The sequence below is a fragment of the Esox lucius genome, chromosome 3 (genome assembly GCF_011004845.1).
Source record: "Esox lucius isolate fEsoLuc1 chromosome 3, fEsoLuc1.pri, whole genome shotgun sequence".
Lineage (NCBI taxonomy): Eukaryota > Metazoa > Chordata > Actinopteri > Esociformes > Esocidae > Esox > Esox lucius.
This window is the reverse complement of record NC_047571.1, coordinates 34,469,114-34,491,107: the sequence shown is the minus strand read 5'-3', so window position 1 is coordinate 34,491,107 and position 21,994 is coordinate 34,469,114. Positions and strand designations below refer to the sequence as shown.

Sequence of the window (21,994 nt, the reverse complement as noted above, 5' to 3'; positions counted from 1 at the left end):
GGTTAAGTTCTGGGTCAGGGTTAGGCATTGGGGCTGGGTTAAGTTCTGGGTCAGGGTTAGGCATTGGGGCTGGGTTAAGTTCTGGGTCAGGGTTAGGCATTGGGGCTGGGTTAAGTTCTGGGTCAGGGTTAGGTCTCAAGTCTCCACAAGGACACAAAGACAAATGTGAGTGTGTGTGTGTGTACAAATGAATGTGTGTGTACGTGTGTGTACTCTAAGTAGTCAGCAATGATCAGAACTTTAGCTTATTGCTTTTTGTGTATTAAATGACAGAAAACACAAAAAACTAGTATTGTATACATTTTCTGTAAGGCTGTTTGCAGGCTTCTTCTCACAAGAGACAATGTCACAGCTCGTGCTTGTTGAGCCAAATCTAATAAAAACAAATAATTTGCTAAACCTGGACTCATGAAATTATTGTTTTGCCCTTCGATCTTTTCTATAAAACTTCAACCTGCAGTGTGTAGACCAGGCAGTAAACATTGTACATGCAGATCCAACATGCCAACCAGTCAAAGCCAAAACCACAGCGCCACCTGCTGGTGGATAACATTAAACACGGTACACACCATAGAGAATGATAGAGAACACAGTTTTAGCCACCATGGAGGACCATAGACAGGGAAGAAAGAGCTCCTCAGGACATCCATAGTGTCTTCTATCATCGACAGTCATATGAGGTCCATTTATCAAGCCACCCATTTTAGTGTATTATCTATTACAGTAAACATGGAGCTGTGCCTTCATACCCGTTCAAACACCACAATAAATATCTAACTTTATATCTGTTTAAGCGCTTTACAACACAGTAACAGATCGTTAAGTCCTTTCTCTATGACACAGTAGCAGATCATTAAGTCCTTTCTCTGACACAGTAGCAGATCATTAAGTCCTTTCTCTGACACAGTAGCAGATCATTAAGTCCTTTCTCTGACACAGTAGCAGATCATTAAGTCATTTCTCTATGACACAGTAGCAGATCATTAAGGCCTTTATGTTTTCCCAAATGGTCTTCCATGGAAACTGAATCCACAACCATTGGTATTTATGAGCCCTAAGCTCTCATCTAGTGAGTTACAGGTAACTCAAGGTGAGATGACCACATCACAAGGATATTTGTTTTCAGCTAGTCACCCCACCTAATGTATTCCAACCTACCTGACTAATGTATTCCCATGTAGTCACTCCACCTGACCAACTAATAATGTCCCAGCTATTCAGTGTAGCGTCATCTGTTTGTTAATGACTGGGTCATAAAGGCCTTGATGGTGAATACCCAAGCACTGATACCGCAAATAATGAAACAAGACTCAGGATGTAGAAATACTATTTTCACAGACTTTTATTTCCATTGATTTCCTGTAGCACTTAAACATTATTTAAGAACATACTGTTATACACAGATTAAAGCAGGGAAGTGTGGGGAGGGGCAACAAAACATCATCCTTACAAAATGGGGTCTACTCATCAAGCACAACAAAACCTATGTTTATAAAATAACTTGGTGGGTGGAGGGTTCCACTGAGGCAACATCAATTATTCACCTCTTCCGTGATTGTTCTCTGGTTCTGTTTTTAAATAGATTAATAAAAATATAATCTTTTAATGGACCTTTAAGCAGATGGGCTAAATTATAGAACCGGACCCTAGAGGCTTGACGACGATCGGGCAGTTTCATAGAGGTCAGAGGTTAGGGATTAAAGGTTTCTATAGGTCAAGTTTCGAGGCCAAAAGGTTCAGAGGTGGAATTCTCCAAACAAAAAATGTCACACAGACTAGGTGTCTAACTTCAGGTTTTCCTTGTGTTACCACTGGGCTACTGTTCACTATCAGTGTGTTTCTGTTTATATGGTCACACAACAGCATCAAACACATCCAGAAGAAAAACTATCAACAATGTCTACAACCGTTCATTTTAAACGTTTACATTTCACAAGTCTTCCTGTCTTATGTGCTCTGTGCTGTAGTGCTTCTCGTTTGGAAACTGAACGGATTTTAAAACAGAGAGCGAGGCGGTGACCGGATGACTGACAGTGTTATCTCCGTGGAGATGTGAGGAGCTTTATCAGGTGTCTGTTACCATAGAGATGTGAGCCTGGGGTTTATCAGGAGTCTGTTAGCATGGCTTTATTCAACAACACCCCAGTGTCAGTTACATCAGCAAGATTCTATCCCTTGATTGGTTTAAAAACCTGACTGAAATCAAAGACAGGCCTCTCATCTGCACCAAGATCCTCCCCCAATCCACAACAGGCTCCACCCACTGGTAGATGCTTGGTTCGTTCTAAATACTAAACTACAGACAGGCTCCACCCATAACAACAGGCCCCATCCACTGGCATGTGATTGGTTCATCCTAAACACTAAACTACAGACAACAGGTACCACCCAAAAAACAGGCTCCACCCACTGGAAGATGATTGGTTCATCCTAATATACCGAAGTCCAAGTAGTAGCATTCTCAACCTCTTTCAACCCACTACATTCAACACATCCCTCAGCACTCAGGGCCATATTCATTAGAGCAAAACGTCACAAAACCTTCCTGTTTCGGTCAGTTTTTTTCACTTGTCACCTAATGAACGCCACTCTGAGGATGAACACCACCAACTTTGCCACAACGTTTATACTATCAAGCTTCCGCCATCTTTAGGGACTGGAGCTGCTTCACCCCAGGCTAGAAAGCGGCACATGGAGGTATGGAGTAGAGGAAGAGGAGAGATGAAGGAGTGGTCCTTTGGCCGGTCTTTTGGCGTTCGGGGAATGTCGGTGTGCTGTTTCTCGTTTTCCGTGTGTCAGTTTAAAATAGTGTTTCTCTTTTTGTATTGCAAAGACCATCATGTTCTGTGTGTAGTGAGCCCGCCCTAGTCTGCACCTCCACCCACCACACTCTGAGCCCTGATGACTGTCAGTCTGCTGGGGGGGGTGGGGCAGGCTTGGGGTGTGGGGTGGGGGATGTGGGGTGAGTTGGGGGTGTGGGGTGGGCTGGGCGGGGGGTGTGAGGTGGGTAGCCAGTCGCCGTCTGGAGATCTGACAGATGGAGTAATGAACACATGGCAACCAGCCCGAGGGGGGCTCTACTCTCAGGGGGCCCAGCCTGCGCTAAACCAAGGCAGCGGGGGCTGTTCCTGGATGACTGGAGCCCCTGGTGATGCTGGGCTGGACCCGGAGGCAGGCGGAGACTTGGTTGCTAGGCTCATAAACCTAGAGGCCCCTGGGTTGTGCTGAACCTGCAGCCCCTGGTGGTGCACTGGGCTGGACTGGAGCTGGGAGCCACTGGGTGTAGCTGAAGGTGTGGCCCCGGATGCTAGGGGTGTGTAGCTGTGATCCTGGAGACTGGGTCTAGGGGCGCTGGAGGTCCCGGGGCCCCTGTCATCTGTTAGCGGGGTAATAGTTGGGGTCCAGGTAGTTGTACCCCGGGGTCTGGGCCAGGCAGTAGTCCTTGTCCAGGAAGGTGTGGTGGTAGACGGGCTCCAGATGGTGGCTGGGATGGTGCCTCTCGGTCTGGAACAGGCTGGTGAGGAGCAACACATGTCAGCATGGTGCAACGGGTGGAGAACACCACTTATTAGGTTTTTAAATGTCAACGGGTGGAGAACACCACTTATTAGGTTTTAAAATGTCAACGGGTGGAGAACACCACTTATTAGGTTTTAAAATGTCAACGGGTGGAGAACACCACTTATTAGGTTTTAAAATGTCAACGGGTGGAGAACACCACTTATTAGGTTTTAAAATGTCAACGGGTGGAGAACACCACTTATTAAGGCTTTAAATGTCAACGGGTGGAGAACACCACTTATTAGGTTTTAAAATGTCAACGGGTGGAGAACACCACTTATTAGGTTTTTAAATGTCAACGGGTGGAGAACACCACTTATTAGGTTTTAAAATGTCAACGGGTGGAGAACACCACTTATTAAGGCTTTAAATGTCTGCCAAAAGAGACTTGAAGCTCAGTCATGGAGTGAAATATCAAGCTCAACATCTGATAACCAGCCCGTAGCGTTTAGGAAAAGGGCATCAGAACCAGGTTAGCCTACCGAGAAGATCCCCAGACAAAAGAAAAGCATGTTAACTCCTCGACCAGGGCCGGTTAAACAAAGCAACAAGCAGGGACCTGAGGGGTCAAAAGCACAAAGCACTCTGCGGGGTTCAGCACAGTTTGTAATTGAGACCTAAATTGCCCAGTAAAGGGAGTTCATAATTAACCAGTGGGTAATACAATAAAAAGGGGCAAAAAATTATCAATGTAGGTCACTGGTTAATTACAAAATCTTTTTATCAGGTCATTTCAGTCTTAATTGAGAACTTAAAACTGGTGAATACAACCACATAATTTTACTTTGTACTTTTACATCTCTGGGCCCCAGACAGGCAGCACTCACATGAAGGTTTGAACCCGTTTTCAGAGCCCCAGACAGGCAGCACTCACATGAAGGTTTGAACCCGTTTTCAGAGCCCCAGACAGGCAGCACTCACATGAAGGTTTGAACCCGTTTTCAGAGCCCCAGACAGGCAGCACTCACATGAAGGTTTGAACCCGTTTTCAGAGCCCCAGACAGGCAGCACTCACATGAAGGTTTGAACCCGTTTTCAGAGCCCCAGACAGGCAGCACTCACCAGTCGGAGCAGTTCGAGCAGAAGTCCACAGCGTTGTCTGACGGACAGTCCTGGCAGTGCCAACGCACCCCCTGGATGGGCTCCACGCCACAAACATCACACTGGGGGGGATAATAAACCATGGCTGATATTAACACTGTAGTCCTTCTGGGGGGGTAGATAATAAACCATGTTTGATATTAACACTGTAATCCTTCTGGGGGGGGGGGTAGATAATAAACCATGGCTGATATTAACACTGTAATCCTTCTGGGGGGGGTAGATAATAAACCATGTTTGATATTAACACTGTAATCCTTCTGGGGGGGGGGGGTAGATAATAAACCATGTTTGATATTAACACTGTAATCCTTCTGGGGGGGGTAGATAATAAACCATGTTTGATATTAACACTGTAATCCTTCTGGGGGGGGGGGTAGATAATAAACCATGTTTGATATTAACACTGTAATCCTTCTGGGGGGGGTAGATAATAAACCATGTTTGATATTAACACTGTAATCCTTCTGGGGGGGGGTAGATAATAAACCATGTTTGATATTAACACTGTAATCCTTCTGGGGGGGGGAAAATAAATAAACCATGTTTGATATTAACACTGTAGTCCTTCTGGGGGGGTAGATAATAAACCATGTTTGATATTAACACTGTAATCCTTCTGGGGGGGGTAGATAATAAACCATGTTTGATATTAACACTGTAATCCTTCTGGGGGGGGTAGATAATAAACCATGTTTGATATTAACACTGTAGTCCTTCTGGGGGGGTAGCTAAATAAACCATGTTTGATATTAACACTGTAGTCCTTCTGGGGGGGTAGATAATAAACCATGTTTGATATTAACACTGTAATCCTTCTGGGGGGGGGTAGATAATAAACCATGTTTGATATTAACACTGTAATCCTTCTGGGGGGGTAGATAATAAACCATGTTTGATATTAACACTGTAATCCTTCTGGGGGGGGTAGATAATAAACCATGTTTGATATTAACACTGTAATCCTTCTGGGGGGGGTAGATAATAAACCATGTTTGATATTAACACTGTAATCCTTCTGGGGGGGGGTAGATAATAAACCATGTTTGATATTAACACTGTAATCCTTCTGGGGGGGGGGGTAGATAATAAACCATGTTTGATATTAACACTGTAATCCTTCTGGGGGGGTAGATAATAAACCATGTTTGATATTAACACTGTAATCCTTCTGGGGGGGGGGTAGATAATAAACCATGTTTGATATTAACACTGTAGTCCTTCTGGGGGGGGTAGCTAAATAAACCATGTTTGATATTAACACTGTAATCCTTCTGGGGGGGTAGATAATAAACCATGTTTGATATTAACACTGTAATCCTTCTGGGGGGGGGGGGTAGATAATAAACCATGTTTGATATTAACACTGTAGTCCTTCTGGGGGGGGTAGCTAAATAAACCATGTTTGATATTAACACTGTAGTCCTTCTGGGGGGGTAGATAATAAACCATGTTTGATATTAACACTGTAATCCTTCTGGGGGGGGTAGATAATAAACCATGTTTGATATTAACACTGTAATCCTTCTGGGGGGGGTAGATAATAAACCATGTTTGATATTAACACTGTAATCCTTCTGGGGGGGTAGATAATAAACATGGTTCTTAATAACACTGTGTGAACATGTCTTACCTTGTATCCATGGTGAATGGTCGTGCTGCTCTCTGACTGTATTTCCTGTAGCTTGTGTTTCTTCATCCTCTTCAGCTCCAGCAGCTCCTTGTACTCTGGCAGGTGTCTCAATTCCAATGGTACACCCTCCTCATCCTACAGACACGCCCCCACAGACACGCCCGCACCCCTTAGTTTCTCAGACCAGGAATAACAGTTACACTGAGGGTTTTGACATGCAGACCCTTCGCAGAGTTTCTACCATCTTTACAACTATAACAGTGTGTTTGGTGGGTTGAGGTCACTCCTGGGGTATCAGAGTTTCTACCATCTTTACAACTATAACAGTGTGTTTGGTGGGTTGAGTTCACTCCTGGGGTATCAGAGTTTCTACCATCTTTACAACTATAACAGTGTGTTTGGTGGGTTGAGTTCACTCCTGGGGTATCAGAGTTTCTACCATCTTTACAACTATAACAGTGTGTTTGGTGGGTTGAGTTCACTCCTGGGGTATCAGAGTTTCTACCATCTTTACAACTATAACAGTGTGTTTGGTGGGTTGAGTTCACTCCTGGGGTATCAGAGTTTCTACCATCTTTACAACTATAACAGTGTGTTTGGTGGGTTGAGTTCACTCCTGGGGTATCAGAGTTTCTACCATCTTTACAACTATAACAGTGTGTTTGGTGGGTTGAGTTCACTCCTGGGGTATCAGAGTTTCTACCATCTTTACAACTATAACAGTGTGTTTGGTGGGTTGAGTTCACTCCTGGGGTATCAGAGTTTCTGGACGCCCGTCAGCAGGGAAATGTGACTCTTCAAAGGTTACCCACATCTGAAGCTGAGGTAAAGGTCAGTATTATATAAACTGTGTGTGCATGTTCTTTAATGCACATCTGTGTGTGTGTGGGTGTGTGGTACTGAGTCGTCTCCACTCGGGTCCTGCAGGGTGTGGTAGTGTGTGTGTGTGTGTGTGTGGTAGTGTGTGTGTGAGGTACCGAGTCGTCTCCACTCGGGTCCTGCAGGGTGTGGTAGTGTGTGTGTGTGTGGTAGTGTGTTTGTGTGTGTGGTAGTGTGTGTGTGTGTGGTAGTGTGTTTGTGTGTGTGGTAGTGTGTGTGTGTGAGGTACCGAGTCGTCTCCACTCGGGTCCTGCAGGGTGTGGTAGTGTGTGTGTGTGTGTGTGGTAGTGTGTGTGTGTGTGATAGTGTGTGTGTGTGTGTGGTAGTGTGTTTGTGTGTGGTAGTGTGTTTGTGTGTGGTAGTGTGTTTGTGTGTGGTAGTGTGTTTGTGTGTGTGTGTTAGTGTGTTTGTGTGTTTGTGTGTGTGGTAGTGTGTGTGAGGTACCGAGTCGTCTCCACTCGGGTCCTGCAGGGTGTGGTAGTGTGTGTGTGGTAGTGTGTTTGTGTGTGTGGTAGTGTGTGTGAGGTACAGAGTCATCTCCACTCGGGTCCTGCAGGGTGTGGTAGTGTGTTTGTGTGTGTGGTAGTGTGTTTGTGTGTGTGGTAGTGTGTGTGTGTGTGTGTGTGAGGTACCGAGTCGTCTCCACTCGGGTCCTGCAGGGTGTGGTAGTGTGTTTGTGTGTGTGGTAGTGTGTGTGTGTGAGGTACCGAGTCGTCTCCACTCGGGTCCTGCAGGGTGTGGTAGTGTGTTTGTGTGTGTGGTAGTGTGTGTGTGTGAGGTACCGAGTCGTCTCCACTCGGGTCCTGCAGGGTGTGGTAGTGTGTGTGTGTGTGTGGTAGTGTGTGTGTGTGAGGTACCGAGTCGTCTCCACTCGGGTCCTGCAGGGTGTGGTAGTGTGTGTGTGTGTGTGGTAGTGTGTGTGTGTGAGGTACCGAGTCGTCTCCACTCGGGTCCTGCAGGGTATGGTAGTGGGCCGCTCTCTCATCCTCCTCCATGTAGACTGGAGGCTCATAGGATGTCAGGAAGGTGGAGGGACGATACAGATGTTTGTTGAGGTGGTGCTGCTTCTTATTGGACACCTGAAGACAGACAGACAGACAGGCAGGTTTCCCTTAACACAGTTTTTAGATCTTTTAGGGAAACAATTGATGACATGAGAAACAACTAGAAACAGTTGTGTTGGTGTCTGTAGTATTAGACTGAATAGAGAGTTAGGTACCTTCTTGCTGTACATGCACATGTTTGGAGTCCTTCCAGGAACAGGAATTCCAGCCTTGGTCAGTTTTATGAAGTACTTCTGAACACGACTGGCCACCTAGAGACGCATCGATGGAAAACAGACTTTTACTTCAAATACAATCCATTGTTTTGTATGGATGGGTACTTGCTTGTACAACTGTGCGTGTGTGTGCGTGAGTGTGTGTGCGTGCGTGCGTGAGTGCACCTGTTTAGCGGTCCTGTTGCCCAGGGCATCAGCTATCTTCTGCCAGCGTTTGGACTCCACCTCCTCAGGAGGAAACTTCAGCAACAGCTGCTCGAGCTTTTTCTAGACCCCAAAATGATTGACAGACAGATCGGTTGTGATTCTGTTTAATTACATGGAGTAATGATTGACAGACAGATGGGTTGTGATTCTGTCTAATTACATGGAGTAATGATTGACAGACAGATCGGTTGTGATTCTGTTTAATTACATGGAGTAATGATTGACAGACAGATCGGTTGTGATTCTGTTTAATTACATGGAGTAATGATTGACAGACAGATGGGTTGTGATTCTGTCTAATTACATGGAGTAATGATTGACAGACAGATGACGTACACAAATACACACAAATGCTCCATTACCTGCTCTTCCACGGTCCAGAGCTGGTTGAACGTGTCAGGTTTGTTCTGGTGACACAGCCTTCCACGGATCATCTGGACAGAAAGGCAGGCCCGGTTAGAGAAAGGCAGGCCCGGTTAGAGAAAGGCAGGCCCGGTTAGAGAAAGGCAGGCCCGGTTAGAGAAAGGCAGGCCCGGTGTCTTTTCCAGTGTGTGGTTTGCTTGTTTTTGCAACCTAGATCTTAACTAAAGTAACTCTATACATACAGTGGATATCATACATCTACAGAACCTTATTCAAAATGCAGCTTTTGGTTCCATAAAGGCTGAAATCAAGAAAAATCATGTCAGCCTTTGTTCACACTTAATACAATCTTGCAATCAAAATGGTAAAAAAAGACAAATAGATATATTTCAGTTTTTTTATACTTATTTCTCTTTTTTAAAGAGAAATAAGTCATATTTATAAAAACAATATGAAAGCTTTCTTTCCTTTTTTCCTCTGACTGATAAAGCCTCAAACCAGATTCCCTGGCCGGCCGGTCAGGAATTGACTGGTGCATTGAGCTTGTCAAGTAAAATGAAAACAATGCTTGAAAGACAAAGCACACGAAGCAGCCTGTTAATAAATGCTTTCTGTCCGTCAGAACCCATCCATCCATCTAGACTGACGGGTCTTTTGTAACCAACTGACATGGCTGCTTTATCAAGGAAAACGCCATCTTCTTAGACACTGGTAGGGCTGCCTCTACAAGCTATCTGAAGACGTCTTCACAATGACTAAATCATTATTAAATCCTTTGATTTAATCCTTTTTAACGACATGTAGATGTGAGGATGTGGAAATTAAAGACAAAAAAGGGACTGCTGCGATGGATTTTCAGACGTCGAACGAAATCAGAGAACAAAGCTGTTTTACCAAAGAAAATACTAGAAATTATGAATACATCTATGGATATACTGTTATAATAACTTATAACTTCATTTACCAAGTGCCTTTCTACAAAATGAGGAATGGTCATGGCACTGCAAATGGTAACACGGAAACTCTTTGTTTTAAAAGTCCCACCAAAAATCAGCTACATGGTGGAGAGGAGAGGAGGGATGGATGACATTTAGGAATAAGGTGGATGATTAGGAGGCCATGAAGGGAACAGAGCCAGGTTTGGAATGTGGCCAGCGTTTGGTCTCCCCTCCAGGGACTGACCAGGACCAATCCTGCCCCTCTTCAGGACTCTTCAGGGTGTTATGTTGTCAATAAATGCTGCCTGTCTATCATGAGAGATGTTCACAAAATACAAATAAACAGTGTGGTGGGAGGTGTGTCTGTGTGGTGGGAGGTGTGTCTGTGTGGTGGGAGGTGTGTCTGTGTGGTGTTTGTGTGGTGGGAGGTGTGTCTGTGTGGTGTCTGTGTGGTGGGAGGTGTGTCTGTGTGGTGTTTGTGTGGTGTGGTGTGTCTGTGTGGTGTTTGTGTGGTGTGGTGTGTCTGTGTGGTGTTTGTGTGGTGTGGTGTGTCTGTGTGGTGGGAGGTGTGTCTGTGTGGTGTTTGTGTGGTGTGGTGTGTCTGTGTGGTGTTTGTGTGGTGTGGTGTGTCTGTGTGGTGTTTGTGTGGTGTGGTGTGTCTGTGTGGTGTTTGTGTGGTGTGGTGTGTGTTTGTGTTGGCAGGGCGTCCACCTGTGAGCTGCTGTTGTTCTCTGGAGCGTCACTAGAGGGCAGAGCAGAATACAGGGTTGACGACTCCCCCTCCTTCTTGGGTTCCACAGGGCTTTTGGGTCCAGCTGGTAACCCCACTATTGGACAATAGGTTACAATATACACAATGGATATAATATTCTGACTTAACAGTAATGACAATAAAAATGATAAAGCATTTCCAAAACATGATTCCAACTTTATTCAACTTCAATAAAAGTTGTGTTTTAGTTATATATCACACTTTGTAATTTAGTTTTTCCATGGATAAGCATATCCCATTTGTCTATTAAATTAATGATCCATTAATGTTCGTAACCTCTGACACACCTTTGTCAAATATGAGTTTGAGCCTCCTCGTTTTGCGTTTCTTGTCACAGAACTCCCGTTCAAAGTCACCCAGTCCTGAGGTGTACTGGTCCCACGAGATCCCGGGAAGCTGAACCACTCTCTGGGGTCGCGGCAGGCCCAACTCCACCTGGAGGTCACAAGGGTCAGGGGTCACATGTCAGACACATTGTGCTGAAAATGCTGGTAAAAAAAATGACATACATGTCCGGCAAGAACATGCATCCTAACATTGCTGCTTCCAATCCTCTCAACACAACATTTTAAGACTGCAAATGTCCACATGGGGGAAACTGAGGTCCAAGGTCAACTGAAAGAGACCTCATGAAATTAAGATCATCACAAATGTAGCTGGAAGCTAGTCTTTGTCAGATCACATCAAGGCTTAGAGTCAAGAGGAGCAGATGAACCCGTTCAGAACAGCAGAGGAGGGACAGAAAGCAGCACCACCCCCGCAACTGAATGCAATGTTGGTTTATTAATTACACACAATTTACTTGTAACCATTACATAATATTTATAATTACTTCCACTTCATTGTTAAGTAAACCCTGTAGCTGAACGTAGGACAGTGTACCCTAATCAGAAGATAATTTTAATTGTTATGTTGTGTTAATTTTATTCTCAAAGTGTAATGATAGGAATTACTTTGATTGATAGTTTGATTTGGAAGGAAGGCTTAAATAAAGTAATACAGACACAACCATGATTCTGACATCAGCCCTGTGTTGTACTGGATAAATGCAGAGAGGGGGAGACACAGATGATCACCACGCCATACAGGTTATAAGGCAACATATACCAGTCATAAGAGCGTATAACCAGAAAGCGTTGTACCTGTTTCTGTAGCTGCTCCACAAATGTGATAGGGTCTTGGAGAGCTTCTCTCTGCTGTCTGGCAAGCTGCTCCAGGTCCAGAATAGCCTGGATCCTCTGAGCCTCCAACACTCCTATGGTCTGCAGCAACCTCTGGTAACTGGTGGAGGTGGTGGAGATGGAGGAGAACGGGGGAGGAGAACGAGAGAGGTAGAGAGGTACAGCAGCGAGGACACAAAGGGAGGAGGAGAGTGCATGATTATGGGGAGAGGTGACAGGGAAGAACATGCATCATTCAGTTAGACGGGATCCATGGACCAACCCCCAGAACCCAGACCATTCACAATGAATCAGAACCAGCAGTGTTCGCACAGCCTACATCCCAAACCGGCCTGGTGTTCGCACAGCCTACATCCCAAACCGGCCTGGTGTTCGCACAGCCTACATCCCAAACCGGCCTGGTGTTCGCACAGCCTACATCCCAAACCGGCCTGGTGTTCGCACAGCCTACATCCCAAACCGGCCTGGTGTTCGCACAGCCTACATCCCAAACCGGCCTGGTGTTCGCACAGCCTACATCCCAAACCGGCCTGGTGTTCGCACAGCCTACATCCCAAACCGGCCTGGTGTTCGCACAGCCTACATCCCAAACCGGCCTGGTGTTCGCACAGCCTACATCCCAAACCGGCCTGGTGTTCGCACAGCCTACATCCCAAACCGGCCTGGTGTTCGCACAGCCTACATCCCAAACCGGCCTGGTGTTCGCACAGCCTACATCCCAAACCGGCCTGGTGTTCACACAGCCTACATCCCAAACCGGCCTGGTGTTCACACAGCCTACATCCCAAACCGGCCTGGTGTTCACACAGCCTACATCCCAAACTGTCAAGTCTACTAACATACCAGCGTCACGTCAACTAAATCCAGGTAGTCTTTGATATATAATCTATATGCAATCCCAGGTAGTCTTTGATATATAATCTATATGCAATCCCAGGTAGTCTTTGATATATAATCTATATGCAATCCCAGGTAGTCTTTGATATATAATCTATATGCAATCCCAGGTAGTCTTTGATATATACTCTGTATGCAATCCCAGGTAGTCTTTGATATATAATCTATATGCAATCCCAGGTAGTCTTTGATATATAATCTATATGCAATCCCAGGTAGTCTTTGATATATAATCTATATGCAATCCCAGGTAGTCTTTGATATATAATCTATATGCAATCCCAGGTAGTCTTTGATATATAATCTATATGCAATCCCAGGTAGTCTTTGATATATAATCTATATGCAATCCCAGGTAGTCTTTGATATATAATCTATATGCAATCCCAGGTAGTCTTTGATATATAATCTATATGCAATCCCAGGTAGTCTTTGATATATAATCTATATGCAATCCCAGGTAGTCTTTGATATATACTCTGTATGCAATCCCAGGTAGTCTTTGATATATAATCTATATGCAATCCCAGGTAGTCTTTGATATATAATCTGTATGCAATCCCAGGTAGTCTTTGATATATAATCTGTATGCAATCCCAGGTAGTCTTTGATATATAATCTGTATGTAATCTCAGGTTCTCTTGTATACGTACTCTTTGTTGTGTTTAAGTGTCAGGTGGTCTGACTCAAAGTAATACACATCTGGTTCTTCCTCCTCCTCGTCTTCATCATCCAACTGGCTTCCTCCTACCAGCACCTCCTTACCAGCTTTACTAACCGCGGTGTCCGGGAGGTCCCCGAGACCCCTCCCACCCACCATGTCCCCACTGGCCCCAGTGTTTCCATGTTCCGTGGTGGCCGAGGGGGGGGGGGGCCCTGTGACCAGGGTACTGGAGGGCCCGTCGCAGCCTGAGGAGGGGGTAGGAGCAGGCGGCGCAGCGTCCAGATCCAGTCTCCGACAGGCTGAATCCAGCGCCTCCCTACCTGCCTCCCTCAGAGGGCCGTTGTCCAGAGGAACTTCCCGGGGAGGGGAGCCGGGCTCTGGGGAGGAGGGGGCCCCAGCCAGCCCCCCACCACAAGTCGCCCTCCGGGGCGAGGTCCTCAGGGTGTACCTGTGTTCGTAGGGCTCTGTGAAGGAGGGGGGAGAGGGGGTGCTGAACGGTTCGGAGGCGAGGTTAGATGGGGTGGGAGGGGCCAGCGGGGGCGGAGATTCTCCTGAGAGGCTGTTTACACTGTTGATGATGTTGTTGATGCTGGTGGCCACGGAGTCCTGTCCGTTACCCCCAGGACCACTGATCTCCTCCTCCTCCTCTTCTGTTGCCGTAACCTCTTCCTCCCGACAGACCTCCTCCCCCACTACATCCAGCACCTCCTCCTCCACCTCCTCCTCTCTAACAGACAGGTGGGGGGTGGATGAGTCTTCCTCAAAGGGGACCAGAGGAGGAGCAAGACACTCTAATTCCTGCTCCTCCCCCTGTTCCATCCCCTGCTCCTCCCCTTGCCCAGGGTCAAAGTTTCTAGAAGGCACTATGGGGTCAGGGGTCGAAGGGCAAGGAGACGCTGTTTGGTTGCCGTTGAGCAGCGCTGTAACCGGACCAGGGCATTGGGTGTTGGCGGAAGCAGGAGGCTCCAGGACCAGTGTGTCTGTCTCAGCTTCCTGCCCGAGTCCGTTAGAGGATTTGTGGGAGTTGGAGTTCAGGGACTGGGCAGTGGGATTGTGGGAATTAGAGTTCATGGTCTGCTCAACCTGGCCGTCGCCCTGAACACGGTCAACGACGTCCTCGTCATCCTTCTCTCCTCCCTCCTCGTTGAGGTTGGGCGAAAGAGGAGAAAAGGAGGAAGATGAGACAGCGGTGGAGTTTTGTCTGAGCGGGTCAGCCCGTTCACTGATCTCCTTGGTAGTCACTAAGAGGGCGCCGCCCGAACAGGCGCTGGGGGGTTCAGGAGGAGCAGGTGGGGGCTCATCCTCAGATACCTGGGACTCCTCAGAGCGTGAAAACCGCTTGGCCCTTTTGAGGAGTGGAGAGGCTTCCCTCCCTGCCCCCGTCTTTCCCCTCCCCTCACAGTTCTCAGCCTTCTCCGAGCCCCCGCCAGCCCCATCCGAGCAGGACAGGCCTCTTTTCCGGGGGCTCCTGGGACACGCCCACGTTTCCCCATCTGTCGAGGAGGCCTTGTGTTCAGCCGCCTTCCCCGGGTGACCCCCAGGCTTCTCCGAGGCCTGCTGGACCTGGCCCCCAAGCTGACCGTCCTGTCTCTTCTTGGGGGATCGGGGAGCCCTGCTGCCGGGGAGAGGGGAACTTTGACCCTCCTCCGGCTGAGCAATACTGCGGTTTCGGAGGGTTCGGCCACAGAAGTTCTCGTCCAGTCCATTGAGTCCCACCGATGACCTCGTGACGCGCGAGGAACGAGACGCCGCCATGCTACGGGGAGCTACAGGCGTCTCATCCTGCAGCTCGCTCCTCTTCGGCAGAATGGGGGCAGCTGGGGGCATAGAGCACAGAGAGAAGTTATAGTGCTTCGTAAAGGACACGTTAGGATTCATGAAACAACACAGAGGCAAACGTTTTTCAGTTTAGATTGTGGGGTTTGCAATGCTGCGGTCGTGAGGTTGTGGGCTCCATTCCTAGAGGGGCCTGGATCCGACTGAGTCCATGGGAGGTTCTGCTGAGCAAACAAACCTGTGGTACAACATGGTGCACTATATAAGTTATAGGTGGCCATTTGGTATAAACACCTCTGGACAGAGAACCCTGGTCTGGACAGAGAACCCTGAATACTGGTCTGGACAGAGATCCCTGGCCTGGACAGAGGACCCTGGTCTGGACAGAGGAACCCGGTCTAGACAAAGAACCCTGAATACTGGTCTGGACAGAGAACCCTGGTCTGGACAGACGACAGAGAACCCTGATCTGGAGAAAGGACAGAGAACCCTGGTCTGGACAGAGAACCCCGGTCTAGACAAAGAACCCTGAATACTGGTCTGGACAGAGAACCCTGATCTGGAGAAAGGACAGAGAACCCTGATCTGGAGAAAGGACAGAGAACCCTGATCTGGAGAAAGGACAGAGAACCCTGATCTGGAGAAAGGACAGAGAACCCTGATCTGGAGAAAGGACAGAGAACCCTGATCTGGAGAAAGGACAGAGAACCCTGATCTGGAGAAAGGACAGAGAACCCTGATCTGGAGAAAGGACAGAGAACCCTGATCTGGAGAAAGGACAGAGAACCCTGGTCTAGACAGATAGAACTGGGGGATGAGCTATCTTGCCATGAGTCAACAGTATTTAGGGAATGAGATGTCTTTCAGCCCAAGGAGAATGTGTTTTACTCCCCTCTCTGAAAAACAGATGTTGTTCTGGCTCCCTGATTGCAGCTCTTATCAGAAATAGCCTCTCCCTGGAGGGACATGAAGCCAGGCCTGGCAAATGTAAGGGCCTATAAAATCTAAAAACATTTTTATTTTTCCACCTGATTCCACTCCGTTTCTCCAGTGTTTTCACATAAAATTAACATACATACACTACCAATCAAGTTAGGGGTCACTTAGGAACTTCATTTAAAAGGCAAAGTGATCATTAGAAACCCTTTTGCAATTATGTAACCACAGCTGAAAACTGTTGTGCTGATAAAAGAAGCAATAAAACTAGCCTTCTTTAGACTCATTGAGTAACTGGAGCATCAGCAATTGTGGGTATGATTACAGGCTCAGAAAATGTTCAGAAACAAAGAACATTCTTCTGAAAGACTATTCTTGTTCTGAGAAATTAAGGCTATTCCATGTGAGAAACTGCCAAGAAACTGGAGATCTCATTCAACGATGTGTAGTACTCCATTCACAGAACAGCACAAACTGGCTCCAACCAGAACAGAAAGAGGAGTGGGAGGCCCTGGTGCACAAACTGAACAAGAGGACAAATACATTAGTGTCTAGTTTGAGAAACAGACACCTCACAGGTCCTCAACTGGCAGCTTCATTAAATATACCCACAAAAAAAAACTGTCTCAATGCCAACAGTTGCAAAGAAAAATGGCCATTAAAAAAAAAAGATTAAGATGGGCAAAAGAACAACACAGACACTGGTTAGAGGAAGATTGGAAAAGTGTTAAGGACAGAAATCTAATCACAAAGAACATAAGTGAGACGCAAACTAAATGAAAAGATGCGGGAGGAGTGATTGGAGAACCTAATCCAGGTCAGAAGCATGACCAGATGGACAAGGACAGGGACAACCGGGTGGAGGAGGGGCGGTGATCAGACTGGCAGCTAGAATCGTCAGGTATCGTCTTGATCTGCAACACAACCAGGAGGACTTCATGTCGTTAACTCCTGCCGAGCAGCAAAAGTCCTAAACATGAACAGTTACTCCTGGCAGTTTCAGCAATGTGAGGATAATTGGCAGGTTTAGGCTGAGGGGTTAGGTTTAGGGATGTATGTCACCAGAGCAGACGTCTCACAAGGCATTGTTATTAGAATCCTTCCTTCAGGGTACGGCATAATTCCGTTAAATTAAATTCTAATGTATTTAGCCATTATGACTGACCTAACTAAACTTAATCTGCGAACTGACTAAAGTGTCTCATAAATAATTAGAGGAAGCGCTGTAGACAAATCTATCAGCAAAGTGCTGTTGGTTGCAATGAAGCAGGACAGGGTGAGTTTGGACAATAACTGACATAGAGCTACCAGGTTCCCAAAGGAACCCCATTCCCTATAAAGTACACTACATTTAACCAGGGCCATCAGGATAGCGCTTTACTTACTAGGGGGCCCCTATGAAAATGTCTGCACTCACTGCTGTAAGTCACTCTGGATGAATGACTTCAATATAAACATGTAATACTAACTAGGGATACCAGGGTTAGTCATTCACTTTCAACAAGGGGCCAAAGCCTGTATGGCTCTGCCTGCACGGAACCATTCTGACATCTTTGTAGGAACATTTTGGATAATAACTACAGTTTCTTTGCCACAGACATTTAAATGAGTAATTGACATATGGAGCGAGAGATCAAGGGTATAACAGGAACACTGTTTCCTCCCGGCTTTGAGAGTAGCTTATGCCGAAAAAGTACTTTGTCCCCTATTGTGATTCATTTCAAGGTTTCTACTGTGTTCTACTGTGGTAGAGAGACTCCTCCCATTCCGTGAAGGCACCCCATTTCCTGTTTGGTCTTATTTATTAGCGCTGGTCAAAGGGAGTGCATGGTTCCTAATAATACTTCAAACCCAGGTGTGTGCTTACAAGACAGTCAAATATGAATCCCCTACTACTGGCCTCTGAACTAATACCGGTCTATTAGTTAACTGGGTAAACCAGGTAGACTGTGTTCCGTGGAGTCCAAGAACAGCCATACCCATGATGTGTCAGCCATATACCACACCCACCTAGGACTTACTGTTGAAATAACCTGGACGCAATGTACACACTACACACACACAATCTAGAGCCCCACACACACACACACACACACACACACACACACACACACACCTAGGACTGTGAGCTGATGTGACCATGCAGAAAATATGGGAGGGAACAACAACACAGATCAGACACACAGAGAGTAATATGGAGGTAGTGAAACAGAGAGAGACAGACATGACAGATGCAGAGAGATAGACAGAACAGTGACAGACAGGACCCAGGGGGTAGTGCATCGTTGATCTTGGTTACATCTATTAACAGTCTGATACAAACCACTCATCACCTCAACAACCGTTTCATAAAGTATCACCTCAACAACCGTTTAATACAGTATCACCTTTATCACCTCAACAACTGTTTCATAAAGTATCACCTCAACAACCGTTTAATACAGTATCACCTTTATCACCTCAACAACTGTTTCATAAAGTATCACCTCAACAACCGTTTAATACAGTATCACCTTTATCACCTCAACAACCGTTTCATACAGTATCACCTTTATCACCTCAACAACTGTTTCATAAAGTATCACCTCAACAACCGTTTCATACAGTATCACCTCAACAACCGTTTCATACAGTATCACCTCAACAACCGTTTCATACAGTATCACCTTTATCACCTCAACAACTGTTTCATAAAGTAGCACCTCAACAACCGTTTAATACAGTATCACCTTTATCACCTCAACAACCGTTTCATACAGTATCACCTTTATCACCTCAACAACTGTTTCATAAAGTATCACCTCAACAACCGTTTAATACAGTATCACCTTTATCACCTCAACAACTGTTTCATACAGTATCACCTCAACAACCGTTTCATACAGTATCACCTTCATCACCTCAAAAAACGTTTAATACAGTATCACCTTCATCACCTGAACAACCGTTTAATACAGTATCACCTCAACAACCGTTTCATACAGTATCACCTTTATCACCTCAACAACCGTTTCATACAGTATCACCCTTATCACCTCTACAACCGTTTCATACAGTATCACCTCTACAACCGTTTCATACAGTATCACCTTTATCACCTTCATCACCTCTACAACCGTTTCATACAGTATCACCTTCATCACCTCTACAACCGTTTCATACAGTATCACCTACATCACCTCTACAACCGTTTCATACAGTATCACCTTCATCACCTCTACAACCGTTTCATACAGTATCACCTTCATCACCTCTACAACCGTTTCTATACAGTATCACCTTTATCACCTCTACAACCGTTTCATACACAACGCCCTGGGGCTGGCTGTTAGTAGAGGGACCAGCTCATGTCCGGGACCTGAGCATAAATAATGTTTACAGATGCAACAGAACAGTGTTTCATAATTTCTGAGAGAAAACAGTGTTTCCTCTTTATTCCTTCCCATGGGGAAAAAGTGGGGTGTTTCCTTTGATCCTATTTTCTGATATCAGCAGAGGGTCTTGAATTCTCTCAAACCACTCGGCTGGGCCCCCTGGCCTTTCGTGTATTTGATCTTTTCCCGAGCTTATAGAACACCTGATTTGACTTGTCAACCAATCATGTGTGTCAAATGAACACACAGCAGATCCCAGTACTGGAGCTGAGATTTGACTTGATGCAAGGTTGCATAACATCCCTCACTGCAGTTGGCCAGTTTGGCTGTGCCTGTAATGACAGCATATTTACTGTACCAGGCACTTGTTTTGACCCAGGCCTAAATGCCTACTTTAATGTGAAATGTCCTGTGGTTGGAATTCAGAAACAGACTCATGTTGGCCAAGTTCATCTGGCCTACGTAACGGTCTGGCGACATGTAAACATTACAGGCACCGTCAAGAAAACAACTGGACAAAGGCTACCCAATTTCAGCAAGACTGAAAGTGCTGTTCAACATGTGAAACATAAGTTACTTCCTGGCTGTGGCGCGTGTTCGTTGCATGATATGAACTTTAAATTGACACGTGCTTACGATAGCTAAGCAAGAACTGCTTCATCCTTCCCATCTAGGTGCTTGACAGTGACGACTGTTCTATGTGATAAATACTGGCAGTGTTTTAAAACGTGTAGACAAATGAAATCAATTAAAAAAGTACACCGATAGTGAAACGAACGGGGATAGTGCCCCGGTAGTTAGCTAGCTAGGTTAATTAGAAACTGCGTTGTAGCAAGCACATATGCGACCAAACTTCACAAAATGAAAGAGTAAACATTGAGTATTTGTTTAGATTGTGTTCTCACCCTCCTCGTCACCAAATAACTCCATTCAGTGGGCCTCAGACTACACCAAATCCGCGGATTGGCATGACACTTAAGCCGATAGACAGGAGACACAGTTCAATCCTACTAGTCTGGTAACAAGCGGAGCCCAAAGTTGCAAAAGCAGTCCAACAATCTAGTGCACGTTCAAAAATACGTTAGGCTGCAATAGTGGTTAACCACTATTCCATACTAGTAATGTGTTTACATTATACCACTAGTGCAAGCGAGCTAGCGTTAACTGGCTAATATAAGCTTGTGCGTATAGCCACTGTCGTTAGCCTACATGCTAATCAACCCATAAAAAGGCTGCGCAAAGCGGACAATATGTGCAAGCTTGGTCGCACCCTAGCTATTGCATTATATACTACAAATTGTTCGCTGTTCTTAACTCTCTCATTATTATCTGTTTAAGTTGCAAAGTTTACAAGTTGCCAAGAAACGAAACCCTTAAGCCAACCATTTTAACTAGGTTTGTTTTATTGCATTAAACAAAACTAGCTAAGTTAGCTAGCGAGTGGTTAGCTGCATTGGCGCACCGGATACCTTACTAGCTAACGGACCTATCCTCGCTATCCTGTGCGGGTAGCTATCAAATGTATCAACTAGTTATAATGGTCAAAACTACTAAACGTTAAATAACGGCTACTTACTGAATAATAGTTTGTATGCAAATAAAAGTATATGGCTAGCCAGTCAACAATAAACCAAGACAACGTTAGAATATAAACGGTTAACTAAACCTTACTACTAGTTGACCGACGTTAGCGGTTGGCTAGCAAGTTAGCTGGGGAAGCTTTATACTGTAGTTAGCCAAGTTAGCGGGCTAGCAGGGATAGACACGAAAAGCGAGGTTGCTGCTTGCTAACCGCGGCTAGTAGCCGATTGTTCCATCCAACAACTTTCCCAAAGCTTTCGCATGCATAGCGGCCTTACTCTTTCTCCACTTAATTACAATTCACAGTAGATAGCAAGTTCATGCTTCACATCTGATCACACTTTATGCGACCGATTAATGGTTTATTGAAAAATGGTTTATTAATCTAGAGTATTACACTTACCTCACTTCCGCAAATCGTTAGCTGCACACTCGGCAGCAGCCATATTTTCTATCCAGTCAACTGGTCCGTGTGTGGATGTGTGCGCTCAGGAGTTCCACAACCAACCGCGATCGTGAAAATGCAACATTGTACATTTTTGCTGTAGCATGGACAACCAGAGTGGACATCGGCTGGATGAATGCAAAAGACGTGAAGCTGAAACTCTAACGCCATGTCTAAATTCAGTTTGATTCAGGACAGTAAAATATTGTTGTTACAATTTTGCAATCAGCAAACCAAAAAAGGCCTTCTAATTATATTAGTAGTTTACAAAGATTCATTACTATTTGATAATACATATGTGACAGGAGACACTATACATTTGAAGGTTCAGGTCAATAATCTAAACAATTTCAAATATTTTTAGCAAGTGTTCAGTTATTACAATTAGGTTGGTAGCTAAATACACG

General features: G+C 45.6%; 1 protein-coding gene across 2 annotated transcripts; it reads right to left on the bottom strand.

Annotated features, from left to right (window-relative positions):
• Nucleotides 1–1,318: 1,318 nt before the first annotated feature.
• On the bottom strand, nucleotides 1,319–21,731 carry zzz3 (zinc finger, ZZ-type containing 3). 2 transcript variants are annotated; one of them, XM_034290753.1, is made up of 12 exons: nucleotides 21,546–21,731; nucleotides 13,465–15,292; nucleotides 11,876–12,014; nucleotides 11,021–11,168; nucleotides 10,673–10,788; nucleotides 9,023–9,094; nucleotides 8,619–8,720; nucleotides 8,394–8,489; nucleotides 8,107–8,253; nucleotides 6,296–6,430; nucleotides 4,624–4,724; nucleotides 1,319–3,514 (listed from the first exon to the last, which is right to left on the bottom strand). In XM_034290753.1, the coding sequence occupies exons 2-12, from the start codon at nucleotides 15,228–15,230 to the stop codon at nucleotides 3,373–3,375; spliced, it is 2,964 nt and encodes a 987-aa protein (XP_034146644.1). In that variant the 5' UTR covers nucleotides 15,231–15,292; nucleotides 21,546–21,731; the 3' UTR covers nucleotides 1,319–3,372. The 2 variants fall into 2 exon arrangements, with proteins under 2 accessions (XP_034146644.1, XP_028974422.2); XM_029118589.2 differs by lacking the exon at nucleotides 21,546–21,731 and adding an exon at nucleotides 20,467–21,058.
• Between the last annotated feature and the right edge of the window lie 263 nt (nucleotides 21,732–21,994).